Here is a 26740-nt window from a genome sequence, read left to right on the forward strand (position 1 = left end):
ATTATTTGACCAGTGTCACAAGTTCTGGAAGGGCCTGGAACCTAGCTGTTTTACCTCAATCTCCAATACTCAGCTCAGTTTTCTAGAACATGGTGGGTACTCAATAAATTGTATTGCATGCATGGAGAAAAAGTATCTCAAGTTATACAGAACAACCATACCAAGGGGCAAGAGGAAACTTTTGGAAGTGATGGATATATGTTCATTATCATCAATGTGGTGATAGCCTCATAGGTGCATACCTATGTCCAATCTTGTCAAATTCTATACTTTAAGCAGATGAAGTTTATTGCATGTCAGTTATACCTCAATAAAGCTGCTTTTTAAAATGCCAAAATCTATGACAATACCATGCTAAATGTATTATCCATAAAGTTCACAGAGTATATTACAATAATATTTTACAGAGGATCAGCATTATTGGAACATTGTTCGTTAACTTTTGGGGAAAAAAAACAGCACTTCTGATTAGGTACTAGTTTTCAATTCCTGGCTATATAGGAAAGAATCTTTTAAAGTAAAAATCTTACCATTTAATTAGTCTCTTATCAGTTTGAAATAAGGGTATGAATTTAAGATCTCAACACTAGGACTGTTTTCCCTTGAATGTTCATTTACTTTCTTAGTAAAATATTCAGTAACGTTCTTCCTAAAAGACTGTGAACTGGATGCTATTTTAAATATAATGGACAATAGAATTTAAAATTTCTATTAAAAGTCCTTTCATATAACACAAATCCACATTTTAAAACTCTAGTTTCATTTAAACAAGAGTATTTTCGATTACAGTGAAGAAAAAATCATTGTACTTTTAGTTGTAAATTCCAAGTATATGAAGTTGATAATAATGTTTAAAGACATTATAATTTTGAATTAAAACCTTACTAAGGTGTTTGAACAGAGAATGATGATACAGTCATGAGAAATGAATCACAGGCATGAGAGAAAGTATTGATTTTATCATTATGAGTAAGAATAAGTGCCTGAATTATTCAGTGACAACGGATTTAGAGCTTTTAGTTGAAATCGGTTTGTTTTTAAAATTTCATCACTTAATTCTGACAAAAGCCAATATGGTATTCATAAGATTTTTCTGATCTCAAGTACTTCATGGCAAATATGCTCTAAATTATTTCACATAAATAATTCTGACAAAGTAATATATTCTAGTATATATGTTTATGAAGGGCATAACTTATTATCTCTTCAAATAGAATGCTACCTATTCTTCTACTGATGTCCACTGTCCAATCTTAGGGAACCAGATCATTCACAGTATACATAGTTTTCAGTTCATTCATTCATTCTACAAATATTTATTGGTACTGTGCCATACAACAGATACTAGTTAGAATAAGACTAACATAGCAAGACCTATTTCTCATACACAGGTAAACAAGCAAGTAAGAAAACTTCAGATAGAGGTTAAGTGCTAGGAGAAAGACAAAATAAGACAATGTGGTGGTGGCTGGCACTGGGGGAAGAGGGGTAATCTAAGCTGGGGGGAGTTGTGGAATAATCTGAACCCAATGATCAAATGAGGGTGCAGAGGGAGATAAATCTGAGAGGCAGGCAAGGAGAAAATCATAAAGGGCTTGAGTTTTATTCCAAGTGCTATGGGAAGCCAATGAAGAGTCTCGAGAAATAACATAAACCGATTTGTGTTTTAAAATAACAACCACAGAGACAATGGACTCTGAAAAACAAACTGAGGGTTCTAGAGGGGAGGGGGGTGGGGGGATGGGTTAGCCTGGTGATGGGTATTAAAAAGGGCACATTCTGCGTGGAGCACTGGGTGTTATGCACAAACAATGAATCATGGAACAGTACATCAAAAACTAATGATGTAATGTATGGTGATTAACATAACAATAAAAAAATTAAAAATAAATAAATAAAATAAAATAATAACCACAGCTTCTAGAAGATGAATGGGTGACAAAAATAAAAGCAGACAGATCCGTTAGGAGGTTATTATAGGTGAGAGATCATGGTGACTTGTACAAGAGTGGCAAAGATGAAGGGAAGTGGATAGAATTAAGATATATTTTGGAAACAGAGCCTGAAGAATTTGCTGGTTTATTGGAGGGGGATGCATGTAAGGGATGGTGACAGAAAGAGAGCAATTAAGATGGGAAGACTTGGGAAACATGCCTTACAAATCTAATAATATAGTATGTTAACCCTACACTATCTGTTGAATCAACATAACACCAACTATGCATTAAAGGTAATAAGCATCTTTTCTTACAATAACCAGGTAGCTTTGCAATTTGATAGAATGTTATGTCATATTTTAACCTAAAAAATGTAATTATCTACAATTTAAGATTAATTTACCTAATTATTTTGAGCATCTGCAAAAGAATTTAGAGTATACTGGCCAGCACTATTCAGTGTCTGTATTTTATGGGAGTGTGGAAATCAACTTTCCACACCTCAGTCCTAATTGGATGCAGGGTTCTCAGGCATGTCTCTACCTTCAGGCCACAAGGTCGCAAAGCATTTCTGGCTGTATTATAAACCAGCAAATTAGTAAGCATTCCTCTCTCATTTTTTGACTATGAGTTCCTCCCAAAGGAGACCAAATTCTTAATCCTTGGTGGCCCCAAACAATAACCAACTCAGGCAATATCAGGTAAGTGAAAACCCACCAAGGTAGGAATATCCTCTGACATCTCTTTTTGAATTTCTGGACTTTTGGTAATTTTTTGGCTGACAATTCCAAAGACATTTTTTAACATCTTTATTAAGCTCTAATTCACATAACATGCAATTCACTCATTTAAAGTGTACAGATTTCCAGGGAGAAGATTTGTTATAGCCAAACTGATCTCTCTGTTCTTTCCAAGGATATATGCTTCTCTATCATTCCATTTCCCTTAAACATTCACTAAACAATCATTGTTGGGTATTTACTATATGCCAAGCATTCCTATCTGAAATAATGTCTCCTTTCCTTAACTCTGACTTGAAGACCCAGTTTAATTATATTGATCACCTTAGCTCTTGGACTCTCTCCTTCTCTCAATGTCTGTAGGTTACTGGACATTAAGTATCAGCCATTTTGTTACATTGCTGGTTAACTTTCACATGTGCATTGTCTTTGTCACCTAGCACTCCGGCTTGGCCCCTCACACATTTTATGCATTTAATGTATATCTTGTGGAGAATAATAAAACCTGGTCCTTGGAAAAGCTGTCCTTGAATAACCCTCTTCCTTCTAAATCCACCAATAGTGTAGTCATAGGACCTGAAAGCTTTGAAATGATCTTGCTGACATCTGAATTGTACTACAGATTCTGTGACAAGGTCATGTTGCTGGAACCAGAGTTCCCTGCCAGGGGCTGGCACATTGCACTTTGCTCAACAATGGATGAGGAAATTATCTGAGATGGCTTTGAAATCAAGTAGATGCAGATTAGTGCAATATTCTGTGTCAATCAGGTTTCTGACCTAAAAAAATGTGTGTGATTTCTAGCAATCAGGAATGAGTGGTTTTTCAGAAATGAGTTAGTTGGGATACTCTTACCATTACAGATAAAGTGACAGAATAATCTGAGAGAGGACACACAGTGAGCTACAGACTATAACCATGCAGTGATCTTCTCTATATGAAAAGCAGTTGTCATTTCCTGTATGAATGGCACACCATGTCAATTTTGCTGATGGCTTGTTAATGGGACACACAAAAGAGAAACACATAAAATGGATTGCTCTATCGAAAACAGAGGTAATCTCTGGTACTCCCTTCAGTTAATTATTATTTGTAAATAAGCAGAACTGAGCTTCATTTGAGGGCTTGTTAGGAATTACAAAGGTGATTGTTTGTAAATCGAATACTGGCATGCTGCTGTGCACTGATTTTGAATAAAAACTGGCTCTGGCTTTATATAAAATTACACCTAAAATGTTAATCATAAAAGCACAGCATTATCTCTAGTTTCTGTTCACTAACTTTTAAAGCTGTTTTTTCTGTTGTTATTGTTGTTGTTGTTTTTTACTGTCTCCATGTTGTACTTACCCTTTTAATTTTGTTCCAGACTCACATTCATCAAGTTGGAGGATGCCTGCTTTATACAGGAGGTCCTGGACCTGGAAGAAATAAAAATGGCCAGTGATAACTGTCGTAAGAAGACTGCATGCTCATTTCTTACTTTTAGAAGAACATACTTGCAAATCATGACCATCACTAGAACACAGTTATCTTGAGCCCTGCTCTACCCTTGCTGATGTTCCATGAATACTGGAAATACATTTTCTTTGTTCTAATCCCAGCCTCTGAATCAGAGCCAAGTAGAGTGGGCTCTTCATAAATATGCATTGACCGCCTGACAGTAGTATTAATGTAGGGCAGGGCCCTGCTGAGTAAATGTTACCTGCAGGAGGCAAAGGAAATACCACAAATGAAGATAAGATGCTATTAGTAGATTTCATTTTTTCTTGAGGCTTGGGAATAGTCACTATCTCTGTGGTCAAACCTCCTCAGATCTCTCCCTGCAGGATCTGAAAGCAGCTCACATAAAAGGCCTCCATGTAAGGCCTCTCTTCCACTGGGTGCTGGAGGAAGAGCACAAGATGAAGGAAGAAGCAAATTGCTTCTAACTTAATTTATTCCTTTCTTGCCATTTCAGCAGCTCACCAGAATCTACGTAAAACCTTACATCCTAACTCAATGATAAAATCAGCAATAAAAAAAAAAATACCGTACTTGTTTCCATAGCTTGTTAGCATAGAACTCGGTATATAAAAGGTAATGAGGTTACGATGATCTCTAGGATACGAAGGAAATTAAAATCTTATATTTATTTATGGATTTTATATTAGGACACTCCCCCCCCCCGCCCTTTTCAGGTACAACTACTGCTCCCAACTTCCTGCAGGTTTGAGTAAAAGCAAAAACCAAAAAAAAAAAAAAAAAAAAGTCATTTTTGAACCACCTGGCCCAATAGTTGAATTTATTGCAATTGCCGAGCTTTGTCAGCCTCAGAGCACGCACTGGCGGGACGCACCGGCCCACTCGCAGGCTGTCCAGACGCACCCAGGCACCAGTGGCAGAAGGAGCACTAGCTCCGGGGAAAGCCCGGCCTCTGAGCCTGTTGCTCGTGGGCCAGGCAATGGAGCAAGTGCAGCTCAGGCGGCGGGGGCTGGCGGCCGCCCTGGGAGGCTAGAATTCCACCCAGGCGGCGAATTCGCGAGTCCTTTCCATTGCCCGGGTTGGGACTTAACCCTTAGCGTCCCAACCCCTCTCGCCCCTCGCCTGCCCACTCGGCCCCAACACCACTTCCCAGACCACGGACAACTCCATTGTTATTACAAGCCAGAGGGTAGCGGGAAGGGATACGCGGAGATGTGGGCGCCAAAGCACCCCTTCCTCTCTAGGAAAGACTTAGCAGAGTCAGAATGGTGTTAAAGAAGGAGAGGACGAGTCGAAGCTGCGAGGCGGAGCGAGGGCGTTCAGCGGGGACGAGGAGGCTGGGAGCTGACCACCCTGCCCCCTCAGGAATGGTACGGTCCGGAGCGGGGCGGGGAGGAGGAGGTCCTCCCGGGTCTCTCCCCGCCCCTCTCCCGACTTCGCTGTCGAGCTGCCGCGGGAGCGAGTGAGCGCGCGCCCCGGCGACCCCTCCCCCGGCGCGGTCACCCGAACTCCTCCCCTCGCCGAGCCGCCCCCTCCGCGGTTGCAGGGAGAGCTCGCCTAGCTCTGCGGACGCCGCCACCTTCGGAGCCTCTTCTTCCTGCTCCGGCGTGCGGGGGCCGTCCGGCTGCGGCGCTGCCCTGGGTGGGCGACGGGGCCAGCGCGGCGGCTGAACACTCGGCGCGGCGCAGCCAGGTCTCCAGCCTGTGCGGCGCCGTGACAGGTGCAGAGTCCCGGCTAAGGCTCCACCTGCGGCGATCGCCGCGATGCCCACCATGCGGAGGACAGTGTCGGAAATCCGCTCCCGCGCGGAGGGTGAGTGGCCGCCGCAGCGCTGAGCTGTGCGCCCAGCCTGCACGGGGGTGGCTCGGGGCCAGCTTGGGGTCGGGCCGTGCGTGTGTTAGGGAAAAGATGCCCCGTCCCACCTCTTCCCCCAGGTAAGTCTGGCGGTCGCGCCTGGTCCCTGGCGACCCTTCTCGCTGCGCCACCTCCAGTGCACTTGCAGACCCCTTCCCGGATCTAGAACCCCGGAATTGGTGTCCTCGGCCGGAGCCCCAAGTCTTGCTTTACATCGCAGCGTGACCATTCGGTTCCTGTCACCGAGCGCTCTCGTCCTGCCCACCGCCCTCCCCACTAGCGCACAAGCCTCCCAGTCTCTGCTTGGCTTCTCCACCCTTGTGAACAGATCCCCAGCCCGCCGCCCCCGCCTACGGCACCCACCTTTTTGCAGCCCCACACCACGGCTCCCAGAGGAGGGGAGTGCCTTTCCCAGATGCAGGATCCTTTGATCTACAGCCCCTTGCCTCTTAGAGCGTGAGGAGCCTTAACTGGGGCTGGGTGCTCAGCGGGTTCTGGGCAGTACAGTCTCTGCAATTCTCCTTCCTGCAGTGGAATCTCCACCCAGCTTCCATCTGAGATTTCGGGTTTTTTTCCTGTTACCTGAGATCCTCACTTTGGCCACCTGAGCTGACTTTTTAGCAAGGTGGAAGCTGTTTTCTTTGCTGCACCCAGGGCCAGCTGTTGAATGGCTACACCTGTCAGCACTGAGCAACAGATGTCCGAGGGTATAGCCAGTCAGCTTTTGGAGGCCGAGGCACCCTCTTCAGCTTATCTGAGGAGTTCTCAGCATTCTTCCTGGCAAGTGATGGTCACTGGGTAAATATTTCTTGATTTTGCTTACGGCAAAGTCAAGATTGTACATATCTAGAGATTTCTTTTTCTTGTTTTTCTGTCCCATAAACCAGTACTTGAATCCTGCAAAGAGTGGAATAACATGTTTTTGAGAACAAGTCTATCTTCCCATCATCCCTGCCCCTCCACCCCATCTTTTAATGTGAGGCAGGTGGGAAAGTGGTTTTAGAAAAAAGATACAGCAGTTAGGAGAATAGGACTCCAGGGCTTGCAACAAGCGATTTTATTATTTTTCCTCCTCAGAGTCTTCTTGTAAAAATATGGGGATATTGAGTTCTAATATCTATGGTTTACTGATTACAGCGTTTAGGCAATACTAAATGAAACTGCTCTGAGTAGGTGTCTGGGCAAGAGTCACAACTGACCTGTGGCCTACGCAGGAATTTAGTACATACTTCTTGTTATTTGTACTGTAATGAAAAAAGTATATATAAGACATTACAGTTTTAGATACAAGGTGAATAAATGGTCGTGTTATTTTTGAAAAGTACACAGTAAAAAAATTCATTCTTTTTTTTAATACCTCTGAGTGAAATGGATGACTATTCCTAGTGATTACCTGAGTAAGCCATACAGGTGATGAAAATATAGTGGTAATAATTGGGATTGTTTTTTCAAATAGCAGCCGTTGATGAATCATATATTGTGGGAAATGAGGAAAAGAGAAAAGACCAGAAAACAATGCAAAACCTGTGGCATATGAGAGGATTTTATTAGTATTAAAAACTACAGTATTGTTTCTGGTTGTCCTGTGTATTTTTCAAAGCATTTTTCCGAAGATTGCCTTATGGACTCTCACAACATTCCTGAGGGTAAGTGAAGGTGGTCTCGTCTGAGGGTTGAAGGAACTGTGGCCCAGGTGGTTGAGGTGCTTGCCCAAGGTCAAGTAGTTAGTTCAGTGATACATTTGGATGTAGAGCTCTGGAAAATAAGGACTGTTTTTTATTTAATCTTTGTATTCCCTGTGCATCCAGCACAGTGTCAGGCAATGACCCTTCCCTCCCATATTGGTTGGTTTCAGTTTATTATGTGCTCAGGATTTTGCTCAGGACTATGGTGAGGACAACATAAATAATGACTCTGGGCTGGAGATGTGGCTCACTGCCCACCTTGCCCACACTTTTCTTTCCTAAGGAATATTCTCCTTTGACAGTTCCTGCGGCCTAAAGGGCCTTGTTCTGAACTGCAGCCCCTTTGGCTCAGCTGATTGGACTGGGATGGGCTCATGACTCAGGGGTAGACAATCCATAGGTGGCGCAGACACTTGTAACCTTGTGGTTTGGCTCAAAAAGGTTCTCTGTGATGATCATCTCTCTTGTGGGAAGAGTTAAGCTTAGAGACGTAGGGTGAAAATTGAAGCAGAAAGGGACAGAGGTGAATAGGCTAGTGGAGGAGGGAATGGCTGGCTTTAATGGGTCCTGTGAATGCTGCTGACGTGAGGAAGCAGGAACTATGGTAAACGGAGAAAAATAGGAGAGAGAATGGATTAAATGGAGAGAATGGGGCAGAGACACAGATGCTGAGAAGGAGTAGCCTGACCTTGGAAATCCTCCCTGAGTTTCCTAGTCCCTGTTCCCAAGTACTGTTAGAATAAGCTCTTTTTTCCCTTGAAGTGACTTGAATGGGTTTCTGTTCCCTGCAACCAAATTGGCCAGATGTGTGGCTGTCCTGTGTGCAAGTTATTTACATCCAAATTGTGGCTAAAGAACTTACGTGAAATAATAAATAGTCTAAGAGTGGATGTTATTAACAGAACATGGTGCTTGCTATGGGTGACATAGGTCCCATTAGCGGTCAGGACATAGAGCATGAGGCCTGCTCGGCGAACACGTCATTGGGAAATAATTTGAGATGAGTGCTTCCCAAACTTTAAGGTGCACACAAATCATCTGGGGATCTTGTTAGGTATAGATTCTAAATCAGTAGGTCTGGGGTGGGGCTGCAGCTGTTGCCTTTCTGACAAACAGGTAATCCTGGATGGCTCTGGCCTTCAGGTCTGAGTAGCAGGAATCCAAAGCATATTGCCTTTTTCTGTGTGTGTTTTTTTTTTTCAATAGTTGGGACGGTGTTGAAGGTAGAGAGTAACCAATTGAAAAACTGGTGAACGTCACCATGGCTTATTTGAGAGATCTTAAGGAAATTGGCCAGGAGCAGAGGGAAGTTTGGAAAAAGTAGGATATAAATTTGGATAGGTAAATTCTGCTGGATTACAGGGTATTTCAAATGCCAAGATGAGTCATTGGGATATAGAATCAAGTATTGGAAGATCTTACCCATTTCTCATTCAAGCATGATGCCAGTGCATAATATCTAACAGGGCCAGTTAGGAGCCAAATCATCATAGGGGAATGACATCCCCAAGGAAGTCTCTTACGAAGATACATCTGGAAGCATGTTGGATGGTTTGGACAAAATGGCACTGTAGACAGACTTTGTCATTAAAAAAAAGAAAGAAAGAAAAAAGTCTAGTAATGACAAAGCCAGGAGTATTTTTGGAGTGGAAAAGTGAGAATGGGAAGAGAGGAATCAGAGATTATTTCTAAGTAAAACAGAAGCTCATTCAGCAGATATCTGTTGAGCTCCTACAAGTACTGTTCCTGGTACTTGGGATACATCGGTAAACAGAATAGAAAAGGCCCTGCTCTGGAGGTGCTTACATTTTAGAGGGGCAAGAGACCAGACAAACACAATACATTAACAAATTATAGAATTCGTTATGTAGTAAGTACTATCGGAACTAGAACAAGAAGGTAAGATGCATAAAATTGGTGGATGGATTGCAACTTTAAGTAGGTTGGTTAGGTTGGACTTCACTGAAAAGATGACATGGACCAAGTGAAGGAGTTAGCCTTGTGGGGATCTAGGGAAAGAGTGTTCCAGGCAGAGGGAACCGTCACAGCTGAGGCCCCCAAGGCAAGAGAGTCAGGAGGGTTAAAGGAACAGTGTAGGGGAGAATAGTAGGAAAGGAGGTCACAAAGGTCACACCATAGGACATAGCAATACAGGGCAGGAGACAAACGGATTAAAATGAAAGGAAGTTTTCAAGCAGTAATTTTAAATTTTAATGTTTACAAGATCTCAGGTATCTCATTGAAACTATAATTTCCTAGGTTACTCATGAAGATTTTCTTCAGTAGGTCTGCAGTAGGACTGGGAATCTACATTCTTAATGAAATTGCTAGGATGTTCTGGTATAGGTGAAACATTTTGAGGAACTCTGCTTTAGTCTTAAAACTGCTTGGAAAAAACTATTAAGATAAGGAAATTGAGAAGGAGGGTCAATACAATAAGAAGTAGGAATTGTGGGATATCCAAAGGGATGTGTTTTGAAGATACTTAGAATTGGAGGTTAGATGTGGGCAAACTCAAAGGAGAATCTTGAGTTCAGAGGTCATAGTTGAAACCCTGATAGTAGACATATTTTCCAGAAAGCAAAACAGGATAAAGCTGAAACTAAGAATTCTGAATTTCTTCATTTTTACCCCAGCTAAATCAAATGGTCTCTCAATACAATGTTAGGAGTGCTAAAAACAGGGACTAAAAGTATGGTGGCTTACACAAAATTTTTTCACCCTGGTAAAACTAGTATGGAGGTAGGCAGTCCAGGTCAGCTATGCTCAATTCATAAAGTCAGAAGGAACATTGTCCTTATGCCTTCTGCTTCAACATCTTCCATGAAGTCATAACATGGTTGCTAGGGTTCCAGCCATCATGGAAAAGTTCCAGGTAGGGAAAAAAAACACACACACACACAAAACCAGAAAGATGAGAGACCAAAGAGTTTACCTGGAAGTACCACACAAAGACTCATCCTAATTTTACTTTGGCTTCCATCTGTAAGGGAAGCTGGGAAATGGAGTTTTCTAGCTAGGCACATTACTCAGTGTTTTATTACTAAAGGCAAAAGGAAGAATGGCTGGTGGGTGGACAGCTAACAGACACAATCACCATCAGGTATTCAGATTATTAAAGGCTCTTGCTTGCAATAAAGGAATGTTCTAGAGCTCATATACAAAATAATAAGCATTAAGTTGTTCAGAACTAAGGAAATGTACACGTGCGTGTCCAAAGGTTTACATTTTCCTCTGCTGAATATTATAATGCTAAAATGAAAGACATTCATTTGATTGTGTAAAACGTGCTAAGTAATAAATTTAGTTTAGGTATTGTTCTTTTAAACTAGTCTGTATAAATGACAACTTTAAAATATTTGTATTTTCACAGAATGTTATGTCTTATTTACTTAAAAGATAACAAAAGGAGCATTCAAGTAGTTTCCGTAAGAATTGTTAAAGGGAAATTTGGGGGAGGCAGTTTCATTTGTCCAGGTAAAAGATGACTAAGATTATTTGTTCCCTTTAACAAGCGTGTATTATTCACCCGCTGTGTGCCATCTAATTTGGGTGATGGGACAAAAAGGTATGAATGAAGGAGATCCCAAAGGAAATCTGGAGATGGGTTAAAGATTTATAACTGACATGGCATTGGGAGAGAGAAGGTGTATGAGTGTAGTGATCCTTTGCATAATTAATATTTGAGAATCCCCAATACATGTCATTCTGCTTAGTATAATTCTGGAGATATTAAGTGTGGCAGAACCAAACTGTTAGGGTTTTCTAGTCTATAGTCTATCGTTCACGTTTTCATTGAATTACTTCAAGAACTGTGAGAATTGAATCATGAGCCTACTTTACAACCATAGGAAAGTTTGCATGATCAGAGTATACTTTTGAAGTTGGTGAAATGTTTGCTGCCCGGGTTTCTATTTACAGAGTTTCATTAGAATGTAAATGTTGTAAAGGCAACAGTTTCATTCTTCATTACTAGCTGGAGCCCACATCTTTCAAAGCTATTATTCTGTGGATTGTAAACCCTCTAAACTAAAGGTAGGGATTTTTGTCTGTTTTGTTTACTCATACATGGCTCCCGGTGAGAACATTGCCAGGAATGTAGTAGAAGCTCAGATAGTGTTGAATGAATAAGTGAATCTTGTGATCTAGGGGTAAGATGATCTAGAGATGCCTTATAGTCAGACCTGTAAGACACCCTCCTCCTGGAACCTGAGCACCACAATGGGAGCAATTTACAAAAACAGAAAACAAACCATGTGAACAGTGTGATCTGTTTACTGCTGTACACCGCCCTCACAGCTTTGCCTGCCGTAGTGGCCCTTCATGTTTTTTTGTCAGATGAGTGGATAACTCTGAACTTTGCTTTGAATGGAAGAGCTTAATGTTGTTCTCTTGATTGTAGAAGAGTAACACTTGCTCATTGGAAAAAACACATACTGCAAAAGGTGTCAAAAAGACAGTAAAAATCACCCCAAACTATGCCATCCAAATATAACTACTGTTAACATTTTAGCATATATCCTTTCCAACTATTTTTTAGGAGAGGAGAAATAGGTTTATTAAGAGAAATGAGATCATACTCTACATAATTTTTAATCTTTTTTTCCCCACTTAGTATTTCATGGGCATCCTTGGCTATCAAATACAGATTTTTGTAAACTGCCTGAAGGATAGAATTTTTGCCTCCTCTCACTGTTTATATCTTCTGCCTAGAGCTGAGCCTGGAACTTAGTAGGGGCTCAATACTATTTGTTGAATACATAGATCATTAATTTTATGAAAGCTCAGCATTTTTATGTTAGTATATAATTACTAAGGAATCCTCTGTGACATTTAGGGCATTTAGATCATTTTAAGGTTTTTAGAAACAATTCTTGGATAAGCAGTTTTAGACATATCTATATATTTTCTGATTGTTTCTTTGTAAAAAGCCCCTAGAAAAGGGATTCCTGGATCAAAAGTATGTACATTTTAAATGACTGTTGGTACGTATTTCAGACTTGTTGGAAAGATTATACCAGTTTATACACCCACTGAAAGTGAACAAGAGTACCTGTTTCTCTATCTCTTCTCCATCATTGGATTGCCACCTTTTTCATCTAAATGTACAATGCAAAAAATGAATCTCTAAGTTTACATTGCTTTTAGTTATTAGGTTGAATATATTTTGGTAAGCTTAATGATTTTCAATTTTTTTCTGAATTGTTTATTCATGTTCCTTTATGAAGTTTGTTTTGTATTGAATTTTAAGAGTTTCTCATATGTTAAAGACACTGTTTTCTGTTTATAATTTACCTTTTAACTTCTATATTTTCTAGTGTATATGCTAATTTTCATAAACATTTTTTAAAAATTTTCGAAGGATAGTTGACACACAATGAATGTTAAATTAGTTTCAGGTATACATCATAGTGGTTCAAACTTCTCTATTTATTATGCTCTACTCACCACAATTGCAGCTACCATCTGTCACCATACATTTCCGTTACAACACAATTGACTATATTCTCTATGCCGTACCTTTCATCCCTGTGATTTATTTATTCCGTAACTGGAAGCCTGAATTTCCCACTCCCCTTCAGCCCTTTTGCCCATTCTCCCACTGCAACACCCCCACCCGGCCCCTCCGACAACTATCGGTTTGTTCTCTGTACCTGTGAGTCTGTTTCTGTTTTTTGTTTGTTTGTTCATTTGTTTATTAGATTCCACATACAAGTGAAATCATATGTTGTCTTTTTCTGGCTTTTTTCACTTAGCATAATACCCTGTAGGTTCATCCATATTGTCTCAACTGGCAAGATGTTCCTGATCTTAGAGGAAAAGCCTTCAACTTTCCCCCATTGAGTATGATGTTAGCTGTGGGTTTGTCATATATGGCTTTTATTATGCTAAGGTATGTTTCTTCTAAACTCACTTTGTAAGAGTTTTTATCATCAATGGATGTTGAATTTTGTCAGATGCTTTTTCTGCATCTTTTGAGATGATGATATGGGTTTTATCCTTCATTTTGTTAATATGCATCATGTTGATTGATTTAAGGGTATTGAAGCATTCTTGCATGCCTGGGATAAATATCATTGAATCATAGCAAATGATTCTTTTAATGTATTGTTGAATGTCATTTGTGAGTATTTTGCTGAGGGTCTTTGTATATATGTTCATCAGGGCTATTGGCCTGCAGTTTTCATTTTTTGTAGTGTCTTTGGTTTGGGTGTAAAGGTAATGCAGGCCTTGTAGAATGAATAATTTGAAAGCTTTCCTTTCTCTCCTATTTTTTTGGAATAGTTTGAGAATAGGTGTTAAATCTTCTTTAAATGTTTGGTAGAATTCACCTGTGAATCCTATAGGTCCTAGATTTTTGTTTGTCAAGAGATTTTTGATTACCAATTCGATTTTGTTATTAGTAATAAGTCTGTTCAGATTTTCTGTTTCTTCCTGATTCAGTTTTGGAAGATTATGTTTTTAGGAATTTACCCATTTCTTCTATGTTGTCCAATTTGTTGGCATGTATCTTTTTGTAGTAGTCTCTTATTCTTTGTATTTCGGTGATGTTGGTTATTTTCTTTCATTTCTGATTTTATTTGAGCTCTCTCTTGATGAGTCTGGCTAAAGGTTTATCAATTTTGTTTATCTTTTGAAAGAACCATCTCTTGGTTTCATTGAAATAGATAGCAAAAATGTACAAAAAACTCATTTATTTCCACTCTGATTTTTATTATTTCCTTTCTTCTAACTTTGGACTTTACTTGTTCTTTTTCTAATTTCTTTTTTTTTTAAGATTTATTTATTTGAGAGAGAATGAGATAGAGAGAGAGCATGAGAGGGGGGAGGATCTGAGGGAGAAGCAGACTCCCTGCTGAGCAGGGAGCCCGATGCGGGACTCGATTCCGGGACTCCAGGATCATAACCTGAGCCGAAGGCAATCGCTTAACCAACTGAGCCACCCAGGCGCCCCTCTAATTTCTTTAGGTATAAAGTTAGATTGTTTATTTGAAATTTTTCTTGTTTCTTGAAGTAAGCCTGTAACATTATAAACTTCCCTCTTACAACTGCTTTTGCTGAATTCCAAAGATTTGGGACTCTTGTGTTTTCATTTGTCTCCATGTATTTTTTTTTAATTTTCTCTTCAATTTCTTCATTAACATATTTGTTATTTAGTAGCATGTTATTTATCCTCCACGTGTTTGCATTCTCTTCCAATTTTTTTCTCATAATTGATTTCTAGTTTCATACTGTTGCAGTCAGAAAAGATGCTTGACATGATTTCAGTGTTCTTAAGCTTATTGAGACTTGTTTTGTGGCTAAGATGTTATCTGTCTTGGAGAATGTTCCATGTGCACTTGAAAAGAATGTATATTCTGTTTGTGAATGGAATGTTCTATATATATCTGTTAAGTCCATCTGGCCTAATGTGTCATTCAAAGCCATTGTTTCCTCATTGATTTTCTGTCTGGCTGATCTATCCATTGATGTAAATGGGCTATTAAAGTCCCCTACTATTATTGTATGACTGTCAATTTCTCCCTTTATGCCTGTCAGTATTTGCTTTATGTATTTAGGTGTTCCTGTTTTGGGTACATAGATACTTAAAATTGTTATATACTCTTGTTTGATTGTTTCCTTTATTAGTATGTATGCTCTTCTTTGTCTCTTGTTACCCTCATTTTAATGTCTGTTGTGTCTGATATAAGTATTGCTACCCTGCCTTTTTTTTTCCTTCCTGTTGCGTGGACTGTCTTTCCCATCGCTTCACTTTTGGTCCGTATGTGTTTTAGGTCTGAAGTGAGTCTCTTGTATGCAGCTTATATAGAGGTCTAATTTTTTTGTCCATTCCATCACCCTTTTTCTTTTGATTGGAGCATATAGACCATTTACATTTAAAGTAATTATTGATAATGTGTACTTATTGCCATTTTATTAATTGTTTTCTGGTTATCTCTGTTCCTTTCTGCTCTTGCTTTCTTTCCTTGGGATGGATGACTTTCTTTAGTGTTACGCTTGGCTTCCTTTCTCTTTTTGTGTGTATATATCTGTCATAGGTTTTTGGTTTCTGGTTACCATAAGGTTCATATGTAACATTCTAAGTATATAGCAGAGTATATTAAGTTAATGGTTACCTAAGTTTGAACATATTCTGAAAGAACTTCATTTTTACTACTCTCTCCACGTTTTATATATGTGTTGTTATATTTTACATCTTTTTTATTTTGTGAATCCCCTTAACTAATCTTTTAGATATAATTGATTTTACTACTTTTGTCTTCTAATCTTCATTCTGGCCTTAAAAGTGATTGCTCTACTACCTTTACTGTGTATTTGCTTTCATTTGCAAAATTTTTTCCTTTCATAATTTTCTTCAAATTATGGCCTTTACTTTTCCACTTAAAGGAGTCCCTTTAATATTTCTTACAAGGCCAGTTTAGTGGTGATGAACTTCAACTTTTGTTTGTCTGGGAAACTCTATCTCTCCTTCAGTTCTGAATGATAGATAACCTTGCTGTGTAGAGTATTCTTGGTTGTAGGTTTTTTTTCCTTTTAGCATTTTGAATATATCCTGCTACCCTCTTCTGACCTTCAAAGTTTCTGCTAAAAAATCAGCTGATAACCTTATGGGGTTTCCCTTTTACCTAACTAGTTGGCTCTCTCTTGCTGCTTTTAAGATTCTCTCTTTATCTTTAATCTTTGACATTTTAATTATGTGTCCTGGTGTGGACCTCCTTGGGTTCATGTTGTTTGGGGCCTTCTGAACTTCCTTGGATCTAGATGTCTGTTTCCCTTCCCAGTTTAGAGAAGTTTTCAATTATTATTTCTTCAAGTAAGTTTTCTGCCCTTTTCTCTCCTCCTTCTGAGACCCTTATAATGTTAATATTAGTACACTTGATGTTGTCTCAGAGATCCCTTAACCTATCCTCATTTTTTAAAATCTTTTTCTTTTTGCTGTTCAGCTTGTATGCTTCCCATTACCCTGTCTTCCAAATCACTGATCTATTCTTTTGCATCCTCTAATCTACTCATGATTCCCTCTGGTGTATTTTTCATTTCAGTTATTGTATTCTTCAACTCTGATTGGTTCTTTTTCTCTCTCTGTTGAAGTTCTTACTGAGTTCATCCACTCATCTCTCCACTCTGGTGTTGTCTTTATGACCATTTTTGAACTCTTTATCAGGTAGATTGCTTATCTCTTTTTTTTTTCCAAGATTTTATTTATTCATTTGACAGAGAGCACAAGCAGGGAGAGTAGCAGGCAGAGGGAGAAGGAGAAGCAGGCTCCTACAGAGCAGGGAGCCCGATGGAGGGCTCAATCCCAGGACCCCGGGATTATGACCTGAACCGAAGGCAGACGCTCAACCCACTGAGCCACCCAGGTGCCCCACTTATCTCCTTTTCATTTAATTTTTTTCTCTAAGGTTTTTTCTTGTTCTTTCATTTGGAACATATTTCTGTCTCCTCATTTTGTTTGACTTTGTGTATTTCTTTCTATGAATTAGGCAGAACAACTACTTCTCATAAAGTTGAAGGAATGGCCTTGTGCAGGGATGTCCCCTGTGTAGACTTGGTGTGCCTGCTGGCTTTGGTTGGCTGACTGGAGCTATAGCAGGTGTGGGTTAGGGATCCTGGGCATCCCATGCAGGGGCTGCTCTGGTTAAGTAACTGGAGCTGACGTGGGTGTGGGTCAGAGTGGTCTAAGGGCTCTCTGCAGAGGGAGCCCTGTCAGGATGGCTGGAGCCCAAGGCAGATGTGGGCTGGGATGTCTTGGGGTGCTCTGCACAGGGAGGGCCCTGGTGGGACAGCTAGAGCTGAAGTGGGTGTGGGTTGAAGGGTCCTGCAGTGCTCCACGTAGCTGGTGCCCTAGTGAGGAGCTGGAGCTGTGTGGACCTGGAGTGTTCTGGGATGCTTTGCCCCTTTGTGTGTCCTTGGCAAGCTGGTTGGAGTTGTAGTGGGTGCTGTCCGGGGGTGTCCCAGTGTGTACCACATTGGAGCCCACTTCAGTGGGATGGCTGGGGCTGGTGTCAGCTAGGGGCCCAGGTTCGCTGAAGCAACAGACCCTGCTTCTATCTGTCCTAATAAGGTGGAGGGGGGACATAAACAGTGGCACTTGCCAGCCTCTCTGACTCTGGAAAGTATTGCGCAGCTCCCTTGTGGGTTAGCACATTTCTGGGGCTGGTTCCTTTATGTTCTAGTTGCTCTTTTAAACTGTGGCTGGAAGAGGTTAGCAGCCCATGCTCACTGAGGCAGCAGGCCAGCCAGGGTGCCCAGACTCTGGTCTTATCTGCACTATCAAGATGGAGGGGGGAATATAAATAGGGCTGGTGATTGCCACCCCACCAACGAGAGTTCCAGTAGATCCCTTCATGAGTGCTTGGTGGATCCAGTTGTCTCCAAAATGGCAGCTCTTTTCAGTGCCCTGGGGCAGATGAATCTGCTTACAGTCCCTCAGTACTGCACTTCACAGCATTGGAGGTGGGGGCTCCCAGTTGTTACCATGTCTCTATCTCTCCTGCCACCTTCTATATAGTTCCTCTATCATTTGTTGTGCAGAAGCTATTCAGTCAGTCTCTCAGTTCTTCAGGAGGAATTGTTCCATATGTCAGTGTAGCTTGAGTGTGTCCATGGAAGAGGTGAGTTCAGGGTCTTCCCACATTGCCATTTTGGACCCTCCTCTATATCCAAGTTAATTTTTATGATGTGTAATCTTTCAGTTTTTTCATTAAAATTTCTGCTTTAATGTCATATTTCTCATTTCAAGGTAATGATAATTTTTCACTTACATTTTTCTTCTAGTATTTTTAGGGTTCAATTTAAACCTAGTTACATGGGCAATTCCTGTGGGGTATATTTTGTTTTGAGATGTGAGGTAGGGATCTAATTTTATTTTTTCTCAAACTATAATCCACCTGAAATAATAATTGTATATTTAATAATACTATATTCTTCTTGTATGGGTTTGAGGGATTTCTTTTTACTAAATTGACCCATATAGTTGAGTCCTTTCTGGAAGCAGTCTCTCCCCGCTTTCTCTGCCCTCCCCTCTCTATTTTGGTCTTTTTTGGCCCCTAGAATCAAATTCCATTACTGCAATTAAGAACTATCCTTTTAACTCTCCTACTCTCACTGCTCTTTTATCTAATTTGTTTATTTTTCATGTTATTTTTCCACTTGAACCAGTGAATGAATCAGTCAAATTTAAAATGTGTTGGGATATTTATTGGGATTACATTAAGTTTACAAATTTATTGAAAGAATTGATATCTTTCATATATTGAGTCATTAAAGCTTAGTTTCTCTTCTCAATTTATTGGCATTTTTTTCCTGTGCTGGGTAGAGCTTTCTTAAATCCTGTCTACTTTATTTTTTCATAGACAATTTCAATTTTATGAAGATTTTATGAATAGAATCCTTTCTACATTATATGTTCCTGTTTGTTAGCACATTAGAGGTGTTTGATTTTGACACTGTCCATCAGTCTGAATTCTTTCCTTTTAAATAGTTTTTCAGTTAATTTCATCTTTGTAAGTTTTAAAATTATACTGTGTGTCATAAAACAAAGTATTTTTAAATGAGGTTCTCAATTAACTAGACTTGACCAGGTATATTTCAATTATGCTATTTTTTTCAGCAAGATTGGTTCATTTTTATCTGCTGAAGTATTGTGGATTTTAATTTTGGAACTTTGGATTTTTGGAATTTTGGATTTTTTATTTTGGAACTTTGGATCCAACATACAACTTTTAAGATTTTATATAGGATCCCTTACAAAATAGCTGAGCTATTACTCATCTGCTAGGAGTATAGATCAGAATTTAGGCCAACTGGGATTTAACTAATGATTCCGTAGAAACTGTTTACATCAAATTGGCATTCCTATCTGAGATAAACACTAAGAGAAATAGAATGTGGGCTGCAAATGCTAGACACATATGTAGTTTTAAGTATTCTGGTAGCCACATTAAAAAAATGAAAAGAAACTGGTGAAATTAATTTTAATAATATATTCTTTCAATATATCCAAAATACTATTTTACCATATTGTTGATATAAAAATTAATAATGAGATACTTTGCATTCAGTTTTTGTAGTATGTTTCTAACTGCCGCATATTTTATGTTTACAGCACATCTCAATTTGGACTAGTTTCATTTTATGTTCTCAGTTGCTGCATGTGGCTAGTGACTGCCATTTCGGACAGCACAGGTGTAAATTATCCCTCCACCATGTGTTTACATGTTAGGATTTACTAGCATTCTTCAGAGTACAACTTCATAATGGAAATCATGGCTCAAAGGAAGCATATTAAAACTGTATGTGTGGATATGCCTTTCTCTTAAATAGAGATTTAAAGCCTTCAGCTTCCTTCCTTACAATAACCGGCTGTCATGGATATCCTCATAAAACCTTGTTAGTGCTTACGGGGCACCTGGGTGGCTCAGTTGGTTAAGCGACTGCCTTCGGCTCAGGTCATGTTCCTGGAGTCCCAGGATCGAGTCCCACATTGGGCTCCCTGCTCAGCGGGGAGTCTGCTTCTCCCTCTAACCCTCCCCTCTCTCATGCTCTCTGTCATTCTCTCTCTCTCTTTCTCTCTCAGAAGTAAATAAAATTAAAAAAAAAATTAAAACCTTGTTAGTGCTTAAATGATACTGCTTTTGACATGGCCCTTGTGGAAATTCAGAGGTTTTATGTAAGTACATCATGGCATCTTTTGGAGTTACTATTTTTTAAAAAGTTCTCTTTTTAAGTATTTTAATAAGCAAAAACCATCCTGCCTTACCTTCCTATTAATTTCCACTTAAATGTTAACATGTAACCTGTATACATAGATGGCAACTTCCAGTAGTATGCTTTTATATACAACGTTGCCATCACTTTTGTTGATCTAAGGGGACTCTAGAACTTGGCTTTGTGATCATTTACACAACTAACTGGGCAAAGGGAAATGTCTGTTTTAAACTGAGCCTCTGTTCATTATTTTTTGTGAGCCATCGTTAAAGATAACTGATCTTGATCTTGATCTATCTGGGGTTGTACTTTAATGGGATCGCACTAGTCAGGTGACAGTTTAGGCAGAGACTATTACTAAAAAGGCCAAAGCTTCTGGACCAGGAAACCACGTTAGTGGGCAGACCTATTTAGAATACAAGACTGACTTTCATGAGGGAAGCAAGCAAACAGTGAATGCAAGGGTGAATCTGAGAGTTGGTTTATTCTGACACCAATCGAGAATAGCTTCTGTAATTGGCTTGGATCCCTGGGCTTAACTCTGATCCTAAAAGAAATGCAACTTGGTATAAGAGAAGTCCCCTTCCAGCATCTACAGCCCATCTTTCCCCCACATCTCTCCCTCACATCGGTGTAGGCTTAGCCCTGCAAACCTTAAAGATATGAGATATTTAAGGAGCTCTGACTTAGTACTCTAAGGATGTGGTATGAATCAGCCTGTCACTATTTCCTTGACCCTGAGTGTCCATCACAGGAGTTCAGAGCTCCTGAGCTGAGGCCTTGCCTTACTCTGGAAGAGGAGACCCTCTCCCTGACCAGAGTTTGGACTGCAGGGCTCTGTACTTGTGAGCAATTCTGATGCCAAGCCAGGCCTGCCACGGGTTCTGAATATCTTTTGCTTTCACTTTCCCCACTGTTGCTCTCGGCCACAGCTGTCTGGACAAACTTGTTGCTCCATGTCAGAGCTCTTTGACTCTTGGTGCACCTATTGTCCATGACCATTTTTCCTGGATCCCTTGCTCTGCCACCATATTGTCATCCTAATGTCTGTGACTGGTTGACCCTTTCCAGTCCCCTTCTAGTCTGTCTGTCTTTACTTAAAACAAACAAAAAAACAAACAAACAACCTAGGCCATGTCCTATCTCTGACCAAAGAAGTAACTCAGATCCCGGTATATAGATTTTACCCAAATTTGATATGGTGCTCTCTATACCTTAAGCTTTAGTTCATTCCTCCATCAATGCCAGAATGGTTGTGATAAGTGTTCTCAGGTGGACTTACTCAACTTTTATAACTTTATTTTCACCATTTTGAATAATGGTTGGGGAGAGGACATAAAGAAGAATGATTCTGTCTGCCATCTTTTGGGCTAAGTGTGTCCAATATGGTCAAGCCCAGGGAGGCTTGCATAATGTGGATTGTTTTATAGCCATGTTGTGTACCTCAGGGGTGCTCAACCCGGGTTGCACAGTGAATCAAATTGGAAACTTCTAAATAATACTGATACCTGGACCTATCCGAGACCAGTGGAATCAGTCTGGTCCATTGGGCATATGGACCAAGCACTGATCCTTAATATCTCCCAGGTAATTCTGAAGTACAACAATGCTAGAAAACACTGGTGTGGATCTTTGAATTTTTTACTTTGCAGAGAGGATGAGGAATAGAGTATATAAAACCATGTAGGTTGTCAGCCAGAAACCAAGTGCATGTGGATATTTTGGTAAATCTTTTGTCTATTGCTCAGTTACCTCATGGGTCTAATTATACTCCTCTTGCTTACCCTTCTGAGAAATGGTAAAGTTTCTAGGATGACACTCGATTATTAGATTTTGAAGACTTTCTTTAAAATCCTAAACACTTAATTCATTATAACCAAATGACGAGTAAACACATTTAGTTTATTTTTAGCCGGTGTTATATCTACTCTGGGAGTGTGATGAATTTGAGCCTTTCTGCAGTGTCATTACTAGTTTTTTTGCTAACCTACTTACTTCTGGTATATGGTAGTAATTAATCTCTTTATTCATCCTATATTTGTAGCCTATATATGTAATCATTTGCACCTAGAAGAAATACCTTAATGATTTGGTAAATCTCTGAAACCTCTGTGGCAACTTTATGTTAAGGGGTTTATTTTCTCCAGTTTATAATTATTTTTTCCTTTTTTTGTATTTTTATTTAAATTCCTCTCAGTAAACATACAGTGTGGTGATATCAGTGTCAGGTGTACAATATAGTGATTCAGTACTTCCATACAGCTCCTGGTGTTCATCACAAGTTCACTCCTTAATCCCCATCACCTGTTTAACCCATCCCCCATGCACCTGCCCTCTGGTAACCCTCAGTGTGTTCTCTATAGTTAAGAGTCTGTTTCTTGGTTTGCCCCTCTCTTTCTTTTTCCCTTGGCTTGTTTGTTTTGTTTCTTAAATTCCACATATGGGTGAAATCATATGGTATTTGTCTTTCTCTGACTGACTTATTTTGCTTAGCATAACACTCTCTAGCTCCATTCATGTCGTTGCAAATGGCAATATGTCATTTTTTATGGCTGGATAATATTCCATCTTGTATGTATACCACATCTTTATGCATCTTCAGTTGGTGGACATTTGGGCTGTTTCCACAATTTGGCTATTGTAGATAATGCTGCTATAAACATCGAGGTACATGTATCCTTTTGGATTAGTATTTTTGTATTCTTTGATTTATCCCACCACGATGTGAGGTTTTTTATAGGTTAATGTACAGAAAATGAAAACTTACCACAAGTCCTAATTTACCTGCTTTCTCTGGTTGCTGAGATGAAACTCATTTTTGAGTCTCTTAAGTTAGCCTGTGGCACTTCTCTGTGGCCACATGCATGGGTACTGAGTCTGGCTTCAGGATGTGATTATTTCAAACTCTGAGCGTTAGAAAACAAGCTCCACGTGCCTTGGAGCCCGTGCGTTGTGTCCAACCATTGTGTGATTGTTTTTTATTTTATAATTCTCTTCTTACTGTTTCTACATTTAGACTTGACTTTTTTTTTTTTTTTTTTTTTAGGTGATAATGTGACTTGTACTCCACAGATGGAAATCTTTTTTAAAAGCCAGGATTTAACCTAAGAGGGGAGGGAAAGTTCTGAATTGTTGGCTCAATTTAACCCCAGATGGCTACTTATTCTTGTCTTTTTGTTTAAAGTTCAATGGAAGAATCATTACATGACTTGGCCTTTTTGTTGACTTCTTAGTGAATATAATTAGGGAAGAAGGGGGGGGCAAAAAAGCTCTCTTAATTTTCCCAAATGCAAGTGGAATCTTCCTTGATCTTATTAAGTTACTTTTCCTGTGGGATTTATCCTTATGGTTGGTGAACTACTCCCTTACGTGTTTTAATTTTAACTAAGTCTGATAGGTCTGTATAATAGTTTTCTTTATATCAGACATTTTTCCATGTGTTCAACTGGAATTGTCCTTTTTTTAAAATCCTATTGACTCAAACTAGAATCACCATCTTTACTGTTTATATTTCATGTGTTTTTAGTCTATTTGGTACCAGATTATTTGACATGGTAGCCACTTAAAAAGTAGAGTGCATTTGTTTCCAGTGGCACAACAACAGAATTTGAGACAATAACTTCCTTAGTGCTGTCCCTACTCTCCTCAGCGTCTTGAGCTATCACCTTATAATAGTTGACTTAAGAGAAAAAGAAATGAGGCATTTGGGCTCCCAGTTAGCCTGGAGTGATAACTGACCTCTGGCTCTTCCAAGCTGTGTGGCCTTGGGCAAGACACATAACCTGAGACTCCATTTGCCTTTGGCAGAATGATACTAATCCCCACCAGTAAATCATCTGCCTGTTGTGTAGAGAGTAGACTAGCTGCACGCTGGACTCTCCCAAGGAGCTTTAACCACACTGATGCCTGGGTCCCACCCCCAGAGATTCTGATTTCACCTCGAGGATAGGAGATGAAACAAGGAGTGGTGATGGTGGTATGGACTACGAGGCAGCAGGAAGGCGACAAGAAGGGGACACAGTCTGAAGGTCGATCTAACAGATTTATTCATGGATAGGACGGGGGTGCATGAAAGAGAGGAGTGGAGAATCAATAAAATTTTGGGCCCTGAGCCCAAAATGACAGTGCCATTTACTGAGATAGAAAACACTGGCATGAAGGACTGAAAACATTCTTGCATCTTAGAAAAGAGTGGGAAGGTCCACATGTGCATAATAGGTATGTTCGTGTGTATTTTTTTTTTTTTTTGGTTTCTTAGAGTATCACATTTATTCTAAGATCAGGATTTCCGTCTCCTATTTCCCTCCTCTTCTTTGAATATTCTTTAGAACTTCAGTAAACATAACTATTCGTGTCTTATCTATTGCAGTGGATTTTAGACATCTGGGAACTGTATGGATTTAATCTGTTTGGGATTGATATTTCTATTGGCAGGACTTTTCACCCCATAATCAGAGGTGAGGAGAACTTTCTTTCTTGTCATCATCCTGTTCTCTTGGCTCTTGAGGTGTTCCAAGCTGCCGGAGCATCCTTCAGAGTGGAGAACTTAAATGAAAGCACTTGCTATAAAGTAGGTGCTAAGCAAATGTTACTTGAATCTGTGTCTGGTGAGTGACTGGAATTAAGATCAAGCTGTTCAGTTTTGGGAAGCTGAGATTTTAACATGTTGGAGTGGTTTTAAAATCCTGTGGAGTTTTCTTCACTTTGCTCACCAATGGCCAGGATGTCCCAGCAGATCTGAAGGGCTGGGTTTGTGATTCTAATTAGTGGTGGTAGCATGTAGAGGCACAAGCGTTGAATTAAGAGGCTCCCTCTACAGTGGGTGATTTTTATTTAGGGTGTTAGAAGGTTCTTGAAGCATCTGTGCAACCCATCCTCGCATCATTCTTGTTCCACCTGCAAGTTGGGTAGGGCTGATGGCAATCTCACACATGTGTAAGTGTCATTGTTTTAATGTCACCGAGCACAGTGCTGGGTCATCTACGTCTTTGCAGCCCACTAGCTGTCGTTCACACCTCCTGGTTTAATGTGCTCAGTGGAGGTTTCTATCATCTTTAAGCCACATCCTGTCATACTGAAGGAAGCCAGCCATGCCTCACTTGCTTTTGTGCAGGTGACTCCTAGATCTTTGAGCCTGTCTTTCTAACCAGTCTTGGTGGGTTCTTCAATACTGCCCACAGCGCTATGGCAGAGAAGCCAACCCCAGGTCACACCCATTCTTAAGGTCATGTTGGGATGTGGTGGGGGTTCTCTGGTGCTCCTTTATGGATTTCCCATTTTTCTAGCCCTTTTTCAGTGGACTTGTTCAATACGTTACATGCCAGATTGTGCCACTGTTTGTCTTCAACAGGCAGATGAGCATGTCACCCCTTTTCTTATCCTGGGCTGTGTTCTATAGCATAACATGGTCTTGCTTGTGGGCAGCTTATGTTGCTGTGTGTGCTTACTGACTTCTCTGCCAAAGTCATAGTTAGCAAGTAGGCTTTAGGTTCCTCACTAGGTGTTATTGATGGTTGAGACCTTGTTAAGAAACAAAGGAGAATTATTATTTCTCTCTTACAAAGTCACAATGGAGGTAAGAAGCAGGTGCCTGTCAAACTCCACTGACTCATCCTGCGAATAATACAGCAGCAAAACGATGTTATTTGACTGCTTCTGCTTCCTTAAATAAAATGAGAACTAGTCTGTTGGAACCAGTCATGTGTTCACCTATTTTTACATTGTAAGATGCATAAATAGCTCTAAAAATGAAGGTTGTAATAATTCAGATAATTTTCATGGTGGTTTATTCGTATTTTTTCCCTAGTGTGTTTTAAGGGCCGACTCATTCAGAGCTATAATTCAGTTATATCTTCCTATGAATGCATTGCTACTGAAGTCTGTAGGGTAAACTAGCCTGCAAGGATCTTTATCAATTCAATAATGCTTTTCTCCATGTCTAAAGTGATTAAAACTTTTGTTGCACATGGCACTGTATTTGTGGTTCTCTGATGACCTCATAATTGTCTTTTTTTAATCTTTTTAAAAAGATAGCCTTGAGGAACTGTAGAGCTGGAGGGAACTTGGAGCTCATACAGTACAACACAGCCCTGACACTGCCTGCCTAGGCTTTGGTTACCCAGTTCCTGCTTGAATACCTCGCAGTGATGGGAACTGTGCCCCCCTTGTAAAACAGCTCATTTCATTCTCAGCCAGGTTGAATTCTTAGCAAGTGCTCTCTTGCTAAGAAAGCAATAAAAGCAATGAAACCTTTTATCTGATCCACGTTTTCCTGGGCCAAATGTCCCCCATGTTGTATTTGCATAGTTGGGGTGTTTGTTTAGGTTTTAGTATAGAATCTTCAGTTCAT

At 40.0% G+C, this 26740-nt stretch overlaps 1 protein-coding gene and 1 long non-coding RNA gene across 4 annotated transcripts in view; one reads left to right on the top strand and one right to left on the bottom strand.

The window, feature by feature from the left end:
- Positions 1-5273, bottom strand: part of LOC114197562 (uncharacterized) — a 149262-nt gene extending 143989 nt beyond the window's left edge. For both annotated transcript variants that reach the window (XR_003606921.2, XR_003606920.2), the window contains exons 1-2: positions 4941-5273; positions 4025-4095 (exon numbers count right to left, since the gene is read on the bottom strand). This is a non-coding gene — a long non-coding RNA (uncharacterized LOC114197562). The remainder of the gene's footprint in view (positions 1-4024; positions 4096-4940) is intronic.
- Positions 5274-5652: 379 nt separating this feature from the next.
- Positions 5653-26740, top strand: part of ATP8A1 (ATPase phospholipid transporting 8A1) — a 220851-nt gene continuing 199763 nt past the window's right edge. Inside the window, exon 1 of one of the 2 annotated variants that reach the window (XM_028088628.2) lies at positions 5653-5950. In XM_028088628.2, the coding sequence (XP_027944429.2) occupies positions 5902-5950 (49 nt within the window). In that variant the 5' untranslated portion in view covers positions 5653-5901. The remainder of the gene's footprint in view (positions 5951-26740) is intronic. The other variant, XM_028088627.2, reaches the window with a different exon arrangement.

Source organism: Eumetopias jubatus, unplaced genomic scaffold (assembly GCF_037043125.1).
Source record: "Eumetopias jubatus isolate StellerSeaLion01/CBP00866 unplaced genomic scaffold, mEumJub1_p1.0 scaffold_2, whole genome shotgun sequence".
Taxonomy (NCBI): Eukaryota; Metazoa; Chordata; class Mammalia; order Carnivora; family Otariidae; genus Eumetopias; species Eumetopias jubatus.